The 22,159-nt window shown below is 45.2% G+C and overlaps 1 protein-coding gene across 1 annotated transcript in view; it reads right to left on the bottom strand.

Moving 5' to 3' along the window:
• AKR1D1 (aldo-keto reductase family 1 member D1) overlaps positions 1–19,593 on the bottom strand; it is a 34,935-nt gene extending 15,342 nt beyond the window's left edge. Inside the window, exons 1-2 of the mRNA XM_083462077.1 lie at positions 19,067–19,593; positions 2,354–2,521 (exon numbers count right to left, since the gene is read on the bottom strand). Of these exons, the coding sequence (XP_083318203.1) occupies positions 2,354–2,521; positions 19,067–19,165 (267 nt within the window). The 5' untranslated portion in view covers positions 19,166–19,593. The remainder of the gene's footprint in view (positions 1–2,353; positions 2,522–19,066) is intronic.
• Between the last annotated feature and the right edge of the window lie 2,566 nt (positions 19,594–22,159).

Raw genomic sequence — 22,159 nt, forward strand, 5'->3', positions numbered from 1 at the left:
TGACCCCATGGACCAGAGCACGCCAGGCACTCCTGTCTTCCACTGCCTCCCACAGTTTGGTCAAAATCATGCTGGTAGCTTTGACAACACTGTCCAACCATCTCGTCCTCTGTCGTCCCCTTCTCCTTGTGCCCTCAATCTTTCCCAACATCAGGGTCTTTTCCAGGGAGTCTTCTCTTCTCATGAAGTGGCCAAAGTATTGGAGCCTCAGCTTCAGGATCTGTCCTTCCAGTGAGCACTCAGGGCTGATTTCCTTAAGAATGAATAGGTTTGATCTTCTTGCAGTCCATGAGACTCTCAAGAGTCTCCTCCAGCACCATAATTCAAAAGCATCAATTCTTCGGCGATCAGCCTTCTCTATGGTCTAGCTCTCACTTCCATACATCACTACTGGGAAAACCATAGCTTTAACTATTCGGACCTTTGTTGGCAAGGTGATGTCTCTGCTTTTTAAGATGCTGTCTAGGTTTGTCATTGCTTTTCTCCCAAGAAGCAGGCATCTTTTAATTTCATGACTGCTGTCACCACCTGCAGTGATCATGGAGCCCAAGAAAGTAAAATCTCTCAATGCCTCCATTTCTTCCCCTTCTTCTATGCCCTACCTGAGTGCATTTGCCTGGCTGTAATATGTCATTGAACTTTGATCATGCCTCTTGCCTACCTAGATGCTTTTACATATTATTTTTTTATATTGTAATTTTTTTGTTGTGAACCACTCTGAAATCTATGGATGAAGGGCAGTATACAAATTTAATAATAATAATAAATAGATGGAGGATGAAAGTGTGTGCATATGTTGAAGCCTCTATGTTACGTGTGTACAAAACTATAAATGGTATAGTCTCAACATTCCCCCACGGTGAGCAAGTGTCGCAGGTGAGCATGCTACACCTTGTCTTTAAAAGCTTGGCAGATGGGGTGTGTCAAGTTGTTGGGACATCTCTGTTGCTTCTGTCCAGTTCTGAACCTCTTGCCCTGCTCTTGAATTCTTGAATCATGACTTCTAAGCCTCTTGTCTGCCCCTGAATCTGTATCATTATTTGCCCTAAGAAATATCTCTATCTTACTTACAAGTAAGAGCCTCTGCTTGTATGTTTTGGGGGCAGGAGCTAGGACATCCCAATGGCTTAACAGGTATCCATGCCGTTTCTGACTGTGGAGATAGAATAGCCTTATCCTCCATGAATTTGTCTAATCTCATCATCTGCACATGTAATTTGAACCATAACATTGTTTGCAGAAATGCTTCTTCTATGATGTGCTGAGGCAAAGGTACTTGGGAAATACCGTATTTTTTGCTCCATAGGTCGCACTTTTTTACTCTTAAAAAGTAAGGGGAAATGTCTGTGTGTCCTATGGAGCGAATGTGTGGTCCCTGGAGCCAAATTGCCGGAGTGTGGCACACTCTTGGACTGCTCTTGGGGGGTGGGGGAGCCGCGCTCGTCTGCCGGCAGCCTCGGCTCCCCCCTGCAGCCCCGGGAAGCTTTGGAGCAACTCCTGGGCTGCTGAATGGGGCGGGGGTGCTGCTCTGCCAGCAGCCTGCCCTTCCACTCAAGGTTTGGAGCAGCGGGCAGGCTGTTAACCAATTAACCAACTCTTCCAAACAAGAACTTAGTATTTTTATTAGGAAATGTGTACTCTTCTGTGACCTACGGAACAGCTCTGTGTGCTTTAACAGCAAGGAAATTCTGTGTAGCAAAAAAAGAGGAAAGGATTAGTGTTGTGAGACCAGGAGATTCTTTAAAATCCTAAGTGGGTCTATTATCTTTGATTGCACTGGGATTTTTTTATTATTATTACGTATATTGTTTTATATTATTGTAATTTTCAATATGGAAATTTTAAGAGGAAACTTGTCAAGGCCAATGGCAAAGACGTTAAGTTGCTGAAGAGCAGAATCTGAAGAAAGGCTTCTCATCTCATTACAATATCTTTCTTGAGGGGTGGAGACAGTAAATTTATATATATATATTCTTTTTGAAGCTACATATAAAGCCTTTGTGAGAAATGACCCTTGACACCAGTCAATCAGCCAAGCAAATAATTAAGATAGGAACAGAGAGCAAGGAGAGATTTTCTTAGGAGATCGGGACTGTCCGTGACACCGTGAGAAGCCGGGATGGCTAAAGGATTTTCGGGACTGTCCCAGGAATTTCGGGGTGGTTGGAGAGTGTGGCTTGTAGCTCCTTCCAATGCTTCTTGCACCGCACACAATTTTCCTTTGATTCCTTACCTGCCAAAACCTCCCACATTTCACCTTTGACTTGAAGAAAACAAAATGCAGGTTAAGGCCAACGACATGTGTTCCTGACACTCCCCACCCTCACCCTCACCAATAATTAGGATTTCTTACCTTGCCACAATAAAAGATGTCTTCACGCTTGACCTTTCCTTCAGAGATCTTCTCCCGGATGGCCTGTCCCACTTCATGTTCGTTGTAATACACAAAAGCACCGTCAATGTGGCGGTAACCTGCATCAATGGCGGTTTTCACAGATTCGGCACAAGTGCCTTTGGGGGTCTGCCAATCAGGAGAGAGAAGTGGGGGGGGGGAGAGAGCTTTATTTTTGTATTTATACCTCCTTTCAACCTCCACAGCCGCCTGCCCCCTGCAAAAGAATGGCTAAAGCCACAAAAGGAACAAGTCACGGAAATGAACTTAGGATACCAATCAAGCCACATTTAAATGCAAGCCTGCTAAAAAAAAAAAAAAAAGAGCATATTGAAATATAGCTCCAGAGGCTTTAGAGAACAGAAGTTTGGAGAACTTATAACTGGCCTATACATTTATTACTTTATATTCTAAATTTCCTCCAAGGAACTTAAGCAGATGTAGATGGTGCTTCTCTTCCTCATTTCATGCTCACCACAACTCTGCAAGATAGTTTAGGTTGAGAGAGGGTGACCGGCCTGAAGTGAAGGTGGGGTCCCACAAGGCAGGACACAGTGATAACAGCATGAACCTTTATTGAACTACATAACTGGGAAACAGAAGCAAAGCAACTACGTATCCGACAATTGGCAGTATAGTGGCACCTTGGAAGCTGAACGGAATCTGTTCTGGAAGTCCGTTTGACTTCCAAAACATTTAGAAAGCAAGGCACGGCTTCTGATTGGCTACATGAAGCTCCTGCAGCCAATCAGAAGCCACGCCGCACGTTCGGGTTCCAAAATAACATTCACAAACTGGAACACTCGCTTACGGGTTTGCGGCGTTTGGGAGTCAAAATGTCCGAGTGACAAAGTGTTCGGCTTCCAAGGTACGACTGCAGTTGGGGCTGGGTTTGTTTGTTTGTTTGTTTGTTTGTTTTGTTTAGTTTAGTTTATTTGATTGTCCTGTGAAAGGGAAAATCCAAATTAAAGAGGGTGGGGGGGAAATGTATTGGTATTTTGATGCCAACGATCCAGCATTCACCTTAAGAATGTTTCAATCTGCAGACATCCTGTGTTTATCATCATCTCATTTTCCCTTAACATTCTAGCCTGATTAACAGCTCTGGAGAAACTCAAAGGCTTGCTCACTATTTTGTGACATTTTCACTGGAATCCTCCACACCACAACCAGCAGGAACCACTATAGCTATCAATGAGTTTTACAGTGAAATCCTATAATGTCTCCTCCTTAAAGTGTTACTTGGAAATTATTATTATCAATAACTATTATTACTATTATTCCACCACATTTATAAATGAAGTTTATAGAAGGTGAACTTTCTTTATTCTTAATTAGAATAATGACAATTGATTAATGAATGGTTTTAAAGTGTGCCTTTAAAGTAGGCTACACTACCTCAATAAAATACAGACATTAAAATCCAAGATTTAAAATAGCAATAAACACACTTAACATTCAAATGCATCAGTAGAGAAGACAGTTCTCAAACACCGTCATAACACCCAAATGCAGACTGGAATAAATAAATGGGCAAACCACTTAACACCAGAACCAAAATCTGAGGGGTATAAGAGCAGGTCACAGAAAGTGCCTAAAGCGTTTTGAGATGTTACAGACGAGGCAGCTCAGGTTTTATTTTTTAGCAGAACTCTGAAGATGCAAGTTACACGAGGGAGCATTCCCAGAATTTCCATCTGGCAAAAGGTGAGATGTTGTATTTCCTAGAAAACACCAAAGCACCAGAACACACTCAGCTTTTAAGGAGAGGGAGGGAATAATAATGCTGGCAGCCTTCCTTAAGTAATGTAGGCGTCAAGAAACGAGCAAAAATAAATCTAAGGAAAGAAGGAACTCAGAAACAGCAGTTAAAAGAGAAGTGGTAACTGGGGTGATGAGTATATGATATAAACCATCTATCTAGGACACACATTGCTGTGCCTTCCAAGATGGCGTCTTCCTTCAGAGCTAGGATGCAGCCCAGCGGTGCCCCTTAAGGTAGGAAACATATGAACCTGGATTATATTGAGTTTATTACATTGATACACTGTTCTCCCTCCAAGGTGACTGAGGCATTGTCCATGGTTCTCTTCCTGCCCCAATGTAACCCTCACAACCGCCTTGTGAGGTAGCTTAGGTGGAGATATAATGTCTGGACCAAGGTCACACAGCAAGCTTCATGGCTGTGTGGGGATTTGAACCCGCTTCCGCCCACTCTCACTGCTCCACTGCAATGGCTTCAGTTTTCAGAGACTGACCATTGGTCGGCCAGGCATAGCAGCTGACTTGCTCTGATTGGCTGTGGCTCTCCAGGGTCTCAAGAGAGAACTTTGCTAAGTATCTGCTGACTCTTGAACCTTCCATATGCAATGTACCCATGCTATGGCCCCTTCTGTTAGGAAGGGGCCACGTCACCCCAAAATTAAAAGTGGTACTCAGGGGAAGAGTTCTCTGGGTCAAAGGTCAATCTAGGTAGGGGTGGTCCAGGAGGGTCTATGAGTGGAGCTCAGAGCAAATGTTATCTGTTCATACCAGAGATGGGGAATCTTTGGTGAAACTGGTGATCCACAGCTTGCATCATCTGACTATTGGGCTCTGCTGCCTTGGGCTGATGGGAGTTGGCATCCCAAAACAGCCTTTAGGAGAAGTGACATAGCTCCACGGAAGAGCATCCGCTTTGCACACAGAAGGTCCCAGGTTAAAATCTGTGAATCTCTAGGAAAGGCCGGGAAAGACCCCCATCTGAAATCCTGAGAGCAAGTATAGACCAGTGTTTCCCAAATTTGGGTCTCCATCTGTTTTTCGACTACAACTCCCATCACCCCTAGCTAACAGGTCAGGGATTATGGGAAGTGTAGTCCAAAAACAGCTGGAGACCCAAGTTTGGGAACTCCTGGGGTGCCAAATTAGATGGCCCAGTGGTCTGATTGAGTATATGGCAACTTCCTTCCTAACCTTGCCTTTCTGATCCAAAAACAGAAACAAAAGAAGAAACCCAGACAGGCCTTTATAGCTTTAAAAACTAACCATAGGAAAAGAACACAATGCATCTTGTCTTCTGTCCAGCGCTGTGATTGGGTGAACAGAGAAAAGGGCTGTTTCCTTTGGTGAATGAGCAGCACCAGCATGTAGATTTTGAACCATGTGCACCTTGATTATTCCCATAATATCAACTTAGTTTGCATAACCAAAAATATAGTGCCATCCAGTTATGTGGCTTTGTAGAATTTGGCTAAGGCAAAGTAAGCCTTTGGCTGTTGTTGTTGGCTAAGTGCGACATGGCTATTTCCCTGAGACTCGTACAAAATTGCAGGGTCGGCGGTTCCAAGGACTGTCTGTAACTTTTCAGAAAAGATATACCAATTTAAAATAGAGATACCGTATTTTTTGCTACATAAAAAGCACTTTTTTTTCTTCCTAAAAAGTAAGGGGAAATGTCTGTGCATCTTATGGTGCGAATGTGTGGTCCCTGGAGCCAAATTGCCTAGGGGCAAAAAGCAGATCATGCTCTTCTTTTCTTTTCTTTTCTTTTCTTTTCTTTTCTTTTCTTTTCTTTTCTTGAAAGAGGGAAGTAAGTGTTGAAACAAAGCTGCTGATTGTTTGCGGGGAAAGAGATAAGGGACTCTAGAGATAAAGGAGGTTGCGGGGGGGGGGAGGTAAAGATAGCAAACTTGGAAAGGGGGGGAAACAGAAAGACTAAAGCAATAAGGAGAGAAATTAGAAGAAAAGGAGGAGCAAAAAAACTGCTCCAGCTAAGGAAAAGACACTAAGGCAAACAAGAGGGAAGGGAGTGGTGATCCGAAGAGAGATAAGGGACGCTAGCGGAGGCTGCCTGGGAGAGGGAGGTAAAAGCCCATGGATCCTCAGGATTTTTACATTGAGTCACCCCAAAGTCACCATCAGATCACATAGCATGTCCATGGCTACAGCCTGCACCAAAAAAATCACGCATCCACTGTTTCCTGGGGCTGCAATGGTGCAAAAATGTGGTTACAAAGCACGGATCCACACGGATCCTCAGGATTTTTGCACTGGGTCACCCCAAATTCACCATCAGATCCTCCTCCAAAAACTAGGTGCGTCTTATGGAGCAAAAAATACGGTATGCTGATTTAAACCCCAACCCCATCACATGCAGCCTTCCTTTTGAAGGTCTGCAGGTTACTGCTGCAAAACCCAGTCTTCTAGAGAGAAAATTAAGGGGGGAAAGGGCACTCCTCGTTTTGTACTTCAAAGACTTGCTGACAGCTTGGATGTACAGAGCACTCTAAATCTGAAACATTTTGGAGCCTGTATGTGTCCAAATTGATTAAAAGCAAACAAAAACTGGAAATATTTCTGGATATAATTTTTCAATTGTTTTCTATAATTGAGTGGCAGACCATCTGCTTTGTACGCAGGAGGTTCCCACTTCAAACCTCAGCACCTCTCGGTAGGGCTGGGAGAGACTCGCATCATCTGAAACCCTGGAGAGCTGCTGCCTGTCAAAGAGAACAGTCAGTTTTGCAGTCAGTTTTGGGTTTGGGAAACACCCATTCCTTCATTAGCAGGCAATATTGAGCTAGATGGAGCAAAGGCCTGATTTGGTGTTAGGCAACTTCCTAGTTTTTGATGTTTGTTTGGATCCAGTAGCTCTTTTCCTAAGTTTTCGTGCCAAAACTGTGGCAGGTCCACCATGTCACAATTGTACATAGAAAGGGTCATTCCGTCCTGCTTAAGGGCAGAACAACTAATGTGCTAAAGACAAGGGAATGCGCACGTGTGACAATGACACCAATTATCCGTTGTGCACATGGGTTTAATTGTTTGGTTACTTAATGGCACCAATTAGCCAGTTTAAAATTGACCATTTTAAGCTGTGGATCTGAAGGTTTTGGCGTTCTCTAGGAAACATTCTCTTAAAAGTGTGACTCCTTAAATAGAAGGGGAAATGTTATTTTGCAACATTTTACCACTCTATAATCCTGTACTTTCCAACCTCACAGTTTATAGCTTATTACCAACATTTCTTTCATGAAAGAAGTTGCCTTTGCCTTTTTTATTCTTCTAATACCCCACCTGAAGCCATAAGCCTTTGACTTGGAGGCCTAACAGCTGGGGCTGATTAGCACAAAATGATGCCCAGATCCCCAAAAACCTCCTGAGATTCCAAGTTAGACTTTCATCCCCCTTCATTTCTTACAGTTATAAATGCTTTGATCTCCTTCCTGAGCAAATACCAAAGGACTGGTGGGTTTTGTTTTGTTAGCAGTTCTGCGAGTATATCTGGTGAATTCGGGTGGAAATATGGACAAAAGAAAATGACCAACCCTTGGAACGGGTGCATCTTTTCAGATGATGGGAAGGAATTGAAGGCATCTGCTGTTGGATACTTTCCAGCATTTGTTTTTAAAGTGCAAACAGTGCATTTCAGAGCAAACATACACTTTAAAATACATGGAACACAGGAAACACAGAAGCAATAAAGTGGTATATACAGCAAGTGAATTGGCCAGAAAGAGAAGAAAAGAAGTTAGAGAGGAGGTGAGTGGTCAGGATGTCAAAGCCTCCTGAAATTTTCTCTGAAGTAATTGAATCAAGAATCCCTTTTTTATAAAATAAAAAATAAAATAAAAATTTCTTGTATCATCAGTCTTGAATAATGAACTACCTGAAGTCCAGATGTTGTGTCAGTGTTTCTTAAATAATTAGTTTTCACTAAAACAAGGCATTTGAATTCAAATCAGGTGGGAGTTGCCTACCTGTGACCTGCAATAAAACTGCACTGAAGCTGCAAATACCATATTTTTCAGTCTATAAGACAACCCCCATGTATAAGACACCCCCTATTTTTGAGGCAACAACCAATCGCCAGTCCACCCTTGGCAATATCCGTGCATAAGACGCCCCCTAATTTTTGATATTATTTTTTAGGGGGGAAACCTAGTCTTATACACGGAAAAATACTGTATATTCTACATGCCATGCTAGCAAGCAATATTGAGAAAACTAGCTGAACCAAATCCCTTCCCTATTCAAAATCTGTTTTGACTCTCCCAGAGATAAGAATGCAACAAGTGAAATGCAAATGAACAAATATCTCAAATATTGATTAAAAAAAATACTGAGCTTAAAAGAGGAAAAAGGTAGCTGAAGAATGCAAAACTCCAAGGCCTTACAGTTAAGGCCTGTAGTTTTTGCATGTTTACCATTCCTAAGGAAATCAGCCCTGAGTGCTCACTAGAAGGACAGATCGTGAAGCTGAGGCTCCAATACTTTGGCCACCTCATGAGAAGAGAAGACTCCCTGGAAAAGACCCTGATGTTGGGAAAGATGGAGGGCACAAGGAGAAGGGGACGACAGAGGACGACAGGAAGTGCCTGGCGTACTCTGGTCCATGGGGTCATGAAGAGTCGGACACAACTAAACGACTAAACAACAACAACAAAGCTTTGTAAAAGGCTAAAATGCCACGTTTTAGCCACAATGGCTGTTCAACAGTGGAGGTAGGAGACAATATGCCTCTGAATACCGGTTGCTGAAATCTATAGGAAGGGAGAGTGCTGTAATGCTCAGGAGGCCTCACTTCAAATATGTCAAATTTCCTTCCCCCCCCCCTGAAAATATTGAGTATCTCAGTCTTCAATACCACATTGCAAATCTCATTAAAAACAGTTGCATGGTCTTTGAACCTGAAGGAGACAGGAATTTTAATTTCAGAAATAAGTTTTCGCCATGTGCAGTTGTGCCAAAGACCACAATTCACTTGCCAGGAAGAACTACTGCAGATACAACATAGCTAGGGCTTAACTATGGATTGCACACTTTCATCCGACCCGCCAGTTCTGAACCAGAATTCCAGCCCCGCCCCCTGCCCCCCAAAAACCAACAACCTGTGCTTAGTTGGCTTGACTGATAACCACACTGAAATTAACCTCTGTTAGGGACATCCTCTTAAAAATCTGAATTTTGAACAACTATTCCATGAAGATTAGTTCTCAAAAAAAAAGAAGTCTATTTTCACAGCCAGGTCTAATTCTTAATTCTGTGTATTTGGAATTAAGTCCCATTGTTTTCACCCAGATTTACCTCCTAAGCAAGCATGCGTCAAACTGAGTCTTAAATTGTACGGTATGGAAATGCAATGGTGGAATCACAGTGGGGAACACATAGGAATTGAGTCCTGAAGCATCTCTTGCGAAGGTGGAACAAGGATGCCATCGCCAAATGCAAGCAAGTCTTGTTCCCTCTGAGCTAAATAGAGCTGCCTTGATTAGGAGACCTTACGATTAAGCCTTGCTCCCTTGCAATGTCAATCACAGCCATGAAAATGGGATCGATGTCTTCTAAGTCAGGGGTCACCAACATGGTGCTCAGGGGTGCAGATGTACCAGCAAGAGCCTTCCCTGGTACCCGCAGGGTTCCCTTCCCCCTGCTGAAATTAGATTAAGCATCCTGTTGTAGCCAATAGAGTAGGCTGTGGTGCATGCTTGGATGTAGTTTGGGGGTGGGTGTATATGTGGTGTCCATGACCGTTTTTCCAGTTTGCAGATGAGCCCAAAAAGACTGGTGACCACCCCCCTTCCAACTTGTGTAAATGTAATGTGATTCATATGTCCAAATAGGTCTCTAAACGAGATAGATAATTGTAAGATATACATTCAAATGTAGAAAGGGCAGTAAGATCTTCAGACCACTGAGGAAAGGGTGGTGGTGCTTGTTCTTCAACCTGGAAAATTAAGGTTGTGTTTGCATTGCTGTTTACTGTGGCTCTAGCACACTCCCTCAGCCACAGGTTTTTTTTTAACAAAATCCCCCAACGTTCAAAAGTTGCAGAAAGAAGAAATGGGTTCAATACTATGAAGGCGCTTCTAAATGCCATACTTGATGCTTGTTTAAACAAATAGTTTTAAGGTAGATGGGGGGGGAAATCAATTTTAGCTTTTGAAGAGGTGGGTAGATAAACATCTGTCAAGAATGATTAATCTATAATAATAAAGTCCTTCTCAGTTCAGGGGGCTGGTTTAGACTATTCTAAGATCTTTCCCAGGTTCCAGTGCTTTGATTCTATTATTCCTGTTCATATGCAAAAAGGCAGGCTTAACTTTCCATTAGGCATTCTTGTGTGACATTTCCAGTATAAGGAGGACAAGAAACATTCTTCAAAACAGTTCCCTTTCCTTCAATTTCACATCCTGGTCTCTTCTTTTCCCAATAATGATTGCTAGAAGAAAAATTCCCCTTCTCGAACTCGGGTTCCTAATGAAAACCACTACCCAACTCTCTCCAATCCATGGTCAAGGGGACCGATCAATATCTCATGGCACACATCTTTGCTACTTTCAGATTGGAATTGTGTTTATTGCAGTGTGATCTACATGTGGCAACCAAATGGAAAATCTGATTGGTCCAAACCCAGGCAGCAAGAATGCGAGTGCTAGCTCGCCCATGGGTGAGCATATTATACCCACTTTGCAACAGCTGCATTGACTGCAATTTCATTTCTGCGCAACCATTCAAAACCAGTTCATTTCTGTGCAACCAGTCAGGGTACTCAAGGGACCACCTATACCCATCTGTACCCACCTGAACCTTAAAATTTGCAACAAACGGCCCATAATTTGGTGAGAGCTATTGGGTTAGTGAGTTCCAGGGCCTTCTCCTTGGTGGCTCCTCATCTGTGTCCGTTCCAAATATATATGTATCTCTGGAATATACCGTATTTTTTGCACCATAATACTCACTTTTTTCCTCCTAGAAAGTAAGGAGAAATGTCTGTGCGTGTTATGGAGCGAATGCCTGCGGGTGGCGGGGGGATCTGCTGCAGTCGTGAGCAGAGGATCCATGGTTCCCCTTCCTTCCCTCCTCCGTGGTTACAAAGCATGGATCCACATGGATCCTCAGGATTTTTGCACTGGGCTACTCCAAACTCACTGTCAAATCACAGCATGAACCACAAAAATCATATATCCACTATTTCGTTTAGAATATTTTTTTTTCTTGTTTTCCTCTTCTAAAAACTACATGCGTGTTATGGTCTGGTGCGTGTTATAGAGCGAAAAATACGGTATGTATCTCTTAGTTGGCTTTCAGAAGAGCCCTAAATACTTTGTTTCATTCTAGTCGGCTTATGTTTTAATAATAGTTTTCTCTACTGCCGTTATATTAATGCTACTTAACGTTGCTGTTGGTTTTGCTTTATTGTTTCAAAAGCTAACTAAATAACAAAATAAATAAAATATTTGTTTCACTGGTTGCTTTGTGTGCCACCTTTGGAGGCTACAAAGCCTAGAAGATGGAATAAACAAAAATATATTCAATCCCAATAAAAGTACCGTGAAGCTGACCACAGTGGGGACTGGGGCCCATTAGGGCTGGGAGGTGGAAGGAACGGAAGTCAAGAGCAGATGGAGTCAAGAATCAATGATGGGCACAGCCAACTTACTCTAGTTTTGTCCCTATCAACAGCAGCAATGAAGAGATTAAGGCAGAAGCAACTGACAGCCAGGGCCCACCCCCCTGGACTGGGCGTAAGCAATAATAAGGCAAGGCAAGGGAGGGTTGGCCAAGGTTGGTGGGGCAGCACCCCGTTTGCCCTAATGAACCGCCACCCACGGCCCATCTCCTCCCCACAATATCTGCTGTGAAGACCCGTCTTTGTGTCTTGACAGTGCCTGAGGCAGGACTGGCTGGGCCGTGGGAAAGGGCCTTCTCTCTGTGGCTAGGCCTAGATGGTGGAATGCCTTGCCTCACAGAGACCACCACAGAAATTTCTATTGCACCCAAATTCTTTAAGGCCACTCCCTTTTTTTAAGATAAGGGTAGCAGACAAATGCCTAAAATTGTTGTTGGCTGTTTGAATTTTATTAGTCCCCACCCTGCCTCCCCCCCCCCCCAAACGTTGCTGTAATCCACTCTAGACACTGCAAACAGAGGCATGCCTAGGGGTTGGTGAAACCAGTTCCTGCCAGGGGCACAAACCCAGGGTTTTGTTTTTGCAAAAATCGCCTATTACACTATGAGGTGTATGAAGTATACGTGTGGGGCAACAAAACCACCACTGTTGTGGCAAGATAAAATGTCGGAGAGGTTTCCCAATCTTCCCACACAATGGCATGCATTATTTTAAGTTTTTTGCTCTTCATTCTTACCCTGGGTGCTTCAAGTACTTGGGACACGTAAAATGTAGTAATTTCTAATATGGCTATTGTGGCAAAGTAATTTTTTTGGGTGGAGCGGCAATACAGCTCCTTGCCAAGGGCGTGAGTGATGCATCTGGCTGCTTAAAGAAGAAGAGTTTGGATTTGCTATCCCGCTTTATCACTACCCGAAGGAGTCTCAAAGTGGCTAACATTCTCCTTTCCCTTCCTCCCCCACAACAAACACTCTGTGAGGTGAGTGGGGCTGAGAGACTTCAGAGAAGTGTGACTAGCCCAAGGTCACCCAGCAGCTGCATGTGGAGGAGCAGGGAAGCAAACCTGGTTCCCCAGATTACGAGTCTACTGCTCTTAACCACTACACCACACTTCTTAACAACAGAAAAAAATCAGTGGGATGCAAGAAAAAAAATTATTCTCAAAGTGTGGTTCAGAGAAAAAAAAGTTTGAGAACCATGGCTGTTGGTGGAGTGTTTCCCGCTGAGGTTGGGTGAGTGGTAACCCAGCTAGGATCACCCCCCCTGCCCCTTGCCCCCCTGTTCAGCTTCCAAGGTATGTATTCCAATGACCTTCTTGCCTTTAGTCTTACTTATTGAACCATTGTTTCAGAACACACACCTTATTGCTGACATAGAGAACAGTGATTTTTCACTTGGAGTATCCCTGGTTCATATATAAGGATCAGGCATTTAAATTGGCCTTACCCTCCCACTGCCCCCAAGCTTTTAGTCTGAAGCTCAATATTGTGGGTACCCCCCCTCACTTTGGTCTTGTCTGTTTTGCCAAGAGATTGTGGTAGGTTATAATAAAATGAATTTCAATAGGGACAAATGTAAGGTTCTTCACTTAGGCAGGAAGAACCAGATACACATATAAGATGGGGAACACCTGGCTTACTAGTAGGACATATGAAAAGGATCTAGGGGTCTTAATGGATCACAAGCTCAACATGAGTCAAGAGTGTGATGCAGCACCAAAAAAAGTGAATGCTATTCTAGGCTGCATCAACAGAAGTATAATGTCCAGATCAAGGGAAGTCATAGCACCACTCTATTCTGCCTTAGTCAGACCATACCTGGAGTACTGTGTTTGGTTCTGGGCACCACAGTTCAAGAAGGACACTGACAAACTGGAACGTGTCCAGAGGAGGGCAACCAAGATGATCAAGGGTCTGGAAACCAAGCCTTATGGTGAGCACTTGAAGGAGCTGGGTATGTATAGCCTGGAAAAGTGGAGACTAAGAGGAGATATCATAGCCATCTTCAAAAAACTCAAGGGCTGTCATATGGAAGAGGGAACAAGCTTATAGGACTCAAACCAATGGCTTCAAGTTACAAGGAAAGAGATTCTAAACATCAGGAACAAGTTTCTGACAGGAAGAGCTGTTTGGCAGTAGAACAGTATCCCTTGGAAGCTGGTAGACTTCCTTGGAGGTTGGATGGTCATCTCTCATGGATGCTTTAGCTGAGATTCCTGCATTGTAGGGGGTTGAGTTAGAAGACCCTCGGTGTCCCTTCCAACTCTACAATTCTATGATTTTATATTTAAACAAGAAATGCAAGTTGATGGGGTAACTTGCTGATTTACACCATTACAGAAATAGAACTACAGTGGTTTGCAAGTTTTACTTGCCCACAGACCCCAAGAACAGATGATTCATGATGTGTTTATATGGACTGCAAACCCTGCACAACTGATAAGGGTAGCCAGCGGTATGGAAAACATGTCCTATGAAGATCAAGTGAAGGAACTGGCTATGTTTAGCCTGAGAAAGCAGGCCCAGGGAGAGGGGTGCCTTGGGGAGACTTTTGAGGGCCAGATAGAGAGGCCCAGGGGGCCATGTTTGGCCCCAGAGCCAGAGTTTCCCCACCACTGATGTAGTACCATCAGAATGCATAATATCTTAGGAAAACACTGCTGGGCAAGCCCCTGGGCCAAGGAGCTTCGCGGTCCAAACTGCAACATGAAAAGTCACAGGGGAAAGGGTTTGCATGGGGAGAATATGCATTTATTTCAGGCACATGAAGGGGCAGCATCTCCCCTCCAGGTGGTGCTAGACTCCAGTTACCATCATCCCTGACTGTTGGCCATGCTGGCTGGGGCTGATGGGATTCGGAGTCCAACAACCTCTGGAGCGTGCCCAGGTTTTTTTTTGGGGGGGGGGAGCTGCGCAACATTACTGGGACGAAATATCATGCAAAATATGGCATCACCCAGATGTTCTTTCTGCAAACCTGAAGCATTTTTGAAGACTCCCTTTCATTATTATTTTTTTTAAAGAGTCTTCTGAAAATGGGAAACGACAATAATGGTCAAACAGATGTTGGTTTGTCAGTATCCACAGGAAGGTTTTAATACATAAAGTAGGAGAGCATTCAGAAAATTAGTAGCCAAGAGTAGTACAGACCATCCTATCCACTCTCCTTCCTCGCCCTCCCACCCCAGTATGGCCCACCTTAGTGCTAAGCAAACATGGGCTGAAAGAATCAGCCTGTGAGCATCAGGTATGCTTTGGTAGATATTAAGGCTGTCCAAAGATGAAGATAAACTCTAATGCCCAGTGCACCACATCAAGAGGCCTTGGCGTCTTCCGACAGTTGGTTTTGGCACTCAGTTTGAGGAGCCCCAGCAATTGGGGTGATGGAATCTGGGCTTTTGTTCCAGGGGCATTCCTTTGAATGCTAGAGGCTCTGGCACATTTCTTCATCTTTTATATTTGTTCAGTGCGGCAGGATTGGCAGGCAGCAAACCTTAGAAAGCACTTCTAGGGCTAGGGAGTCATACAATCCCATTCGGTTCCCACCGAGTTCACTTTGTGACCTCGGGTTAGCAAGGGCGTCCTTGGGCTGACATGCCAATCGAGGCAATTTCCACACCTATTTCTCTTACCAACGGAATTCTCAGCCATCCTTATTCACTTATCTCTCTCACATTTACCACTTAAAGAGTTTTAAACTATGAAGCTGTTTATAAATGGTTTTTGTTTTTGTTTTTTGGAGGGGGATGACAAAGAAATAAATACATTTTGTGGCCTGCCTTTCCCGCAAAGAGATCAAGGAGTTATCTACATCGTTCTCCCCCTCTCCATTTTTATCTTCACAACAACTCTGTCATCAAATGCTGCGTGAGTAGTCAAGGGATAAGAAAAGTACCAGACTCTACTAAGAGAGATGAGCTGACCTTAAAAAATATTTAAAAATAACAAGTTTTTAACAATTCAGAACTGAATAACCTTATTGTCTGGACACGTAGAAGCCCTTCATCTGACAAAGCTCCTTCTCTCATGTTGTATTGCACATGCATGATGGAACACCAGCCGGCAAACAAAAGGATTCCCTTTCCCTCCTTTGGAGAAAAATTCCAAGGCTGAACAAACATGTGCCTCCTGATCCTTCATATATTTACTCAGAATTAAGCTTTGCTTCCTGCCTTGGGACTTGCTTTCATGCATATATGGAATTTATTTAGCTATTTTGAAGAGTTAGACCCCCACCTTGCAATCAGATCATTGTCAAGGCTGCGATAATATGCACATCAGCAGGCCTCTGGCTTTGTTCCTCCAGATGTTGGTGAACTGCAAGTCAGCATAGCCAACGGCCAGGGATGTGGGGAAGTTGTACTCCAGCTCTTGGAGGGAACCATATTGGCTCCCCTTGCAATCAGGGGCTGGGTCCAAGACATTCTGGCGCCCGAGGCGGAAAACAAAATGGCGCCCCCCCCCTTCTCACCAGGGAAGAAGGGGTGAGTGAAGAACTACATCAGGAATGGCTGGCTGGGTGGAATAAAGATCTATACCGGGATCGGCTGTCCCTGTGGATCCTTGCTGCCTGAGCTGGTCATCTCACCTTGCCTTGTGCCTGAATGCAGGCTTCCTTTTGATTCTGGAGTCCTAGGACAAGCATCCCCAACCTGTGGCTCTCCAGATGTTTTGGACTACAATTCCCATCATCCCTGACCACTGGTCCTGTTAGTTAGGGATCATGGGAGTTGTAGGCCAAAACATCTGGAGGGCTGCAGGTTGGGGATGCCTGTCCTAGGACATCTAGCAATAGAAACAGAGCGTTCCTTATTTCATTGATGTACATCATTACATTTCTGTGCCCCCCCCCCCTTTTCTACAAGAAGCTCAAGGGTGGCATACATGGTTATTCTCCTCCTCCCCATTCTATGCACACAAGTACCCTGTGAGGTAGGCTCGGCTGAAAGACTAAGGGTCAGCTGCATATTCCTGCATTACAGGGGGGTTGGACCAGGTGGTCCTGGGGGTCCCTTCCAACTCTGAAATTCTATGATTCTTTGAATTGCCTCGACATGCAGAAAAAACTGGTCCACCAGGACAATCAGCAATTTTCAAGTGGTCCATGGTAGGACTGGGAGGGAGGTTGTATTGGAGGGAAGTATTGGGAACTAGTGGTCTACGCTGGCTGGCAGGGGCTCTCTGGGGTTCAGGCAACCTCCCTCCCAGTCCTACCTGGAGACACCAGGAATTGAACCTGCGACCTTCTGCATACATAGCAACTGCTCTTGCATTGCCCTTCCCTTAAATAAGTCTGCAAGGAAAACCAGGTGGGGACTTTCGAGGGAGTGCAGATCAGTCCCGGTAATTGGGGGCAGGTGGGGGGGGGAGCTCTTGAGCTCAGCCCCTACTTATACGCACCCTGCTCTGTAATTCTATCCGTGTGTGATTGTGTGTGTGTGTGTTGTATCTGGCTCCAATGTATAGCTCTTGAGTTTCAAGTTTTTATCAGGCTAAAATCTGCCTACCCCTGATCTACAGCAGGAGTGAATAGGTGGGATTTGTTGGGAGGCAAGAATACAAGGAGAATTGATGCTTTTGAATTATGGTGCTGGAGGAGACTCTTGAGAGTCCCATGGACTGCAAGAAGATCAAACCTCTCCATTCTGAAGGAAATCAGCCCTGAGTGCTCACTGGAAGGACAGATTGTGAAGCTGAGGCTCCAATACTTTGGCCACCTCATGAGAAGAGAAGACTCCCTGGAAAAGACCCTGATGTTGGGAAAGATGGAGGGCACAAGGAGAAGGGGACGACAGAGGACGAGATGGTTGGATAGTGTTCTCAAAGCTACCAGCATGAGTTTGACTAAACTGCGGGAGGCAGTGGAAGACAGAAGTGCCAGGCGTGCTCTGGTCCATGGGGTCACGAAGAGTCGGACACGACTAAACGACTAAACAAGAAGAAGAATACAAGAAGACCCCCTGGATCAGTCCAGGGGCCCATCTAGTCCAGCATCCTGTTGCCTCGCAGTGACCACCCAGATGCCTGTGGGAAGCTTGCAAGCAGGACCAGAGCACTAGCAGAAAGGGGGGGGGGGAATCACTCTCCCCTTCTGCGGTTTCCAAGAATCGGAATGGTATGCATCCAACAATGGAAGGAGAATGCAGCCATCGGAGGTTAGCAGTGGCCACAGAGTGTCTTTCCCCCTTTTAAAAACCATGTAAGTGTGTGTGATTGCTAGCAGAGTCCTGCTAGAAACACCTAAGAGAGGCGGCTGAGAGCTATCCCACCCCCAGTCTTTTGTGTGAGCTCTGTACAGTTCTGGCGATGGAAACAAAGCCCTGAGCTCAGCATGGGCTGGGGGGGGGTGCCCAGGGCTTCCGTGCTAACTGTATGTATGTCTTTCGCCCCAAGCTCTGACTGGTGGGTCTTGGGGTCCCAGTGAGAGACAGAGTCGATCCTACGAGTCTAAAGCCATCTTTAGCCCTGGTCTGCCATCTATCTGCACAATAGATCCAACCAACATTGAGCACTTATCCATCGCCCTGATTTATGTAGGTGAGAGATGAGTACTTTCCTTAACTCACAATTCTTTATCAACGACACTTGAGCAGAGCGAGACTCTATAAACGGGCTTGCAGCCAAATCTCTTGCACATTTAAACTCAGAAGAAAAGTCCCCCTATCAGCGTCCAAGCCTAGGCAGGTTTACTCAGAAGTAAACCCCACTGGGTGACATCTGACTAAATCACACTCGCTGAAATCACTGCGTTTAGAATCTAGGACTAATTTCTCTCAGTGGGAGTGTGGCCGAGTTAGATATCACGCACAAAGCTTTCACTGGGGGGTTTATTCCCAGGTAAGTGAGCATTTAGCATTGCCGCCTCAGGGTGCTTAACCCTCAAGTCTGCATGTGTAAGAATGTAGCCTTAAGAGTCACTTGAATTACATCAGAGTCAACAGCAAACACCCACAACCAAGTTTAAATACACATGATGTCCTGGCTTGTTTGATTTGTGCTGCATGAATTTTGCAAAAGAGGCCCCAGAGATTGGCTTACTGGTTCACCGTATTTCACTCTTCAAGGCTGATCACATCTCTGCAAGATAAATTTTAACGAGTTCAGGGGGGTTGGAAGCATGCATGGGGTTGAAATGCGAGGGGAGAATCTAAAGTCCAAACAAGTTTCAAAAGAAGCTGGGGAGACAGAGACGCTTCCTTTCAGGATACAGAACCTTAACAATGAACCGCTGTGGTGAGTTCATATTCATGCGAGGGGGAGAAAAGTAATAAATGCTCTTACCGTTTTAGGGTCTGAGTATGTCCCAAGTCCAATCACAGGGATGCTGTTCCCATCACTCAGCATCAAACGGTGATTTTTGGCGGTGAGATTAGTCGTCATGATGCAAAATAAAAAAAACTTCGATTTTATTATTATTATTATTCAAGAGACCACCAAGAATTGGGATGCACGAGACTCTTCGGAGGAATTCCTGCCTTTTGTGTGCTTCGGGGTGCTTTGGGCTGCAGCCCAGTCCTAGCGGCAGAGGGCGCAAGAGAGCAGAGAAGAGAGCCGGCCACCATCTGCTGCTCGACCTGCACTGGGGCCCGCGATCAACTCGCCATCTGTTAAATACGAGCCGGCGGCGCGCGAGCTGCGGGATTTTGTGGGAGGAAGGCCTTGGCAGCTGCTCCCCGGGGGATCTGGATCCCCGAGCTGCTGGAAAGGGCTTCTGGCTGGCTGGTTGGTTGGATCAGAGGGCTGGAGATCCTTTGCTCCTGAGTCCCCCCCCCCCCCCGTGCGCAATCGAAACGGCGGCGGATTGGGGTGAGGAGGGTGCCCCATGGCAAACCCAGGAAACACAAAGCAACCTTTGTACCGCTGCCCTGCGGCTCTTCGCAAGCTCTTATTGCCCCGCGTCATTGCTTTACAAGGCAACCCTAAGCGCTGAGGTCAAGCCCTAAGTGCAAGGAGAAAGGCTTCTTGGGACGCGTTCACACGTGACGCTGAGGAATCCTTGTTGGGGGCTCTGAACCCTCGCCTAAACGCCAGCAGCCGGGCGGCCAGCTGCAAAGCGGATCAGGGCTCCTCTGCCTTTCCTGCACGGGCATAGGAGAGGGAAGGGGGCCAGCTAGGAGTCCAGCTGCACCTGCCGAACTCCTGGCTGCTGCTGCTACACGCCTATCATAGGCATAGAGGCTCTCGTTTGAGATTTTGGCACGCTGGTCGTTCTACCTAGGTTACTAAGCGCTGTGAAGAATGGTGGAAGTTCAACTGGTACAGCTCTCTCTCACACCCACCCACCCACCCCCACACACCCCAGAGACAGACTGGTGAGGGATGTTCATGCTCCCCACTATAGGGTTGTACTGCCGTGTTTCTTCTTGTCATAGAGGCGGGGGAGATACAGGGAGCGCAGTTAGCGAATCACCTGCTTTTCAAGAGGAAAATCCCTGGTTTAATTCCCAGTTTGTGACAGATCAGGGGACGGGAAAGGCCTCCGAGAGCTGGCCGCTCTTGATGTCATTGCAAAGCCTGCCTCGGCCAGAGTGGATGTGTTCTTTCGCAGCCTCGTCCCCGCTTATGGGATGCTCTGCCTTCCATGCGCTGGTGCCCTCAAGTGATGAAACTGGCAATTGGAATAAAGCCAATTATGTGTAATGCATTTACAGTGGTACCTCGGGTTACAGACGCTTCAGGTTACAGACTCGGTTAACCCAGAAATAGTACCTCGGGTTAAGAACTTTGCTTCAGGATGAGAACAGAAATCATGTGGCGGCAGCGGGAGGCCCCATTAGCTAAAGTGGTGCTTCAGGTTAAGAACCGTTTCAGGTTAAGAATGGACCTCCGGAATGAATTAAGTTCTTAACCCGAGGTACCACTGTATAGGCCACCTCTTTCTCCATGGATCTCAAAGTGGTATACATGGTTCTCCCCCTCATTTAATCTCCACAACAACCCTACCAGGTAGGTTAGGTTGAGAGGCAGCAGCGGCTCAAGTTCACCCAGTGAGGTCGAGTGGGTATTTGAACCTTGGTCTCCGAGGTCCTGGTCTGATGTTGGAACCCACTACACCACATAAGTTTACATGTTAAAAGTTACATGCCTGTGTAGGCTTACTGGTAAAATAATACTTTTTAGCATGCACCAAATGCAGTACACTGAAGGCACCTTCCAAATATGAATGGGCAGGGAGGGTCCGTGCTGCCACACTGAAGCATCGTTTTTGCACTTTTCACAGTGTTATAAGAAAAAAAACCGGCTCCTTTTCCCCTTATGGAGTATCCAAGAGCCAGTATACAGTCCTTATGTAGGTTCTCTATTGGTAGGAGAAAATAACAGAGGCCAACCTGAGGGTATTGAGAAGCAAAGCAGCTAGTAAGCATGATCTTTATTAACCTATTGCAACAGAGTCCCCTACTCATCCCACGCAGGAGGAGAGGAATCCAGAACATTGCTGTGCAAGCACTTGTATAGACTTTTGAAATTGCCTACCCTGTAGCTCAAGACCACCCCCCAAAACATCATACATACATCACAGAAAGAGGTGGTCCCAGCAGAAATTTGAGTATGTTGCTTCTCTCCTGTCTGCCAAGATACCTGATAATGCCTTATTTGAGTGCTTTTTCTGAGTAGCCTGGCCATTCCTTGGAGATGGTAAATACTTATTTCCTGAATCTCTTATGCATACTGATAGTGTGCTCAGCTTAACAGATACTTGCCAGACTGTATTTACAGGGACTGTGTCTATGGCAAGTTCTTAAAGAAATGGGAGTGCCTGATCACCTCATCTGTCTCCTGAGAAATCTCGATGTGGGACAAGAAGCTACAGTTAGAACTGGATATGGAACAACTGATTGGTTCAAGATTGGGAAAGGAGTACGGCAAGGCTGTATATTGTCTCCCTGCTTATTTAACTTATATGGAGAAGTCATCATGTGAAAGGCTGGGCTGGATGAATCCCAAGCCGGAATTAAGATTGCTGGAAGAAATATCAACAACCTCAGATATGCAGATGACACAACCTTGATGACAGAAAGTGAGGAGGAATTAAAGAACCTTTTAATGAGGGTGAAAGAGGAGAGCGCAAAATATGGTCTGAAGCTCAACATAAAAAAACTAAGATCATGGCCACTGGTCCTATCAGCTCCTGGCAAATAGAAGGGGAAGAAATGGAGGCAGTGAGAGATTTTACTTTCTTGGGTTCCATGATCACTGCAGATGGTGACAGTCTGCTTCTTGGGAGAAAAGCAATGAGAAACCTAGACAGCATCTTAAAAAGCAGAGACATCACCTTGCCGACAAAGGTCTGTATAGTTAAAGCTATGGTTTTCCCAGTAGTGATGTATGGAAGTGAGATCTGGACCATAAAGAAGGCTGATCGCCGAAGAATTG

The sequence above is a fragment of the Podarcis liolepis genome (genome assembly GCF_965112155.1).
Source record: "Podarcis liolepis genome assembly, chromosome: 10".
Lineage (NCBI taxonomy): Eukaryota > Metazoa > Chordata > Lepidosauria > Squamata > Lacertidae > Podarcis > Podarcis liolepis.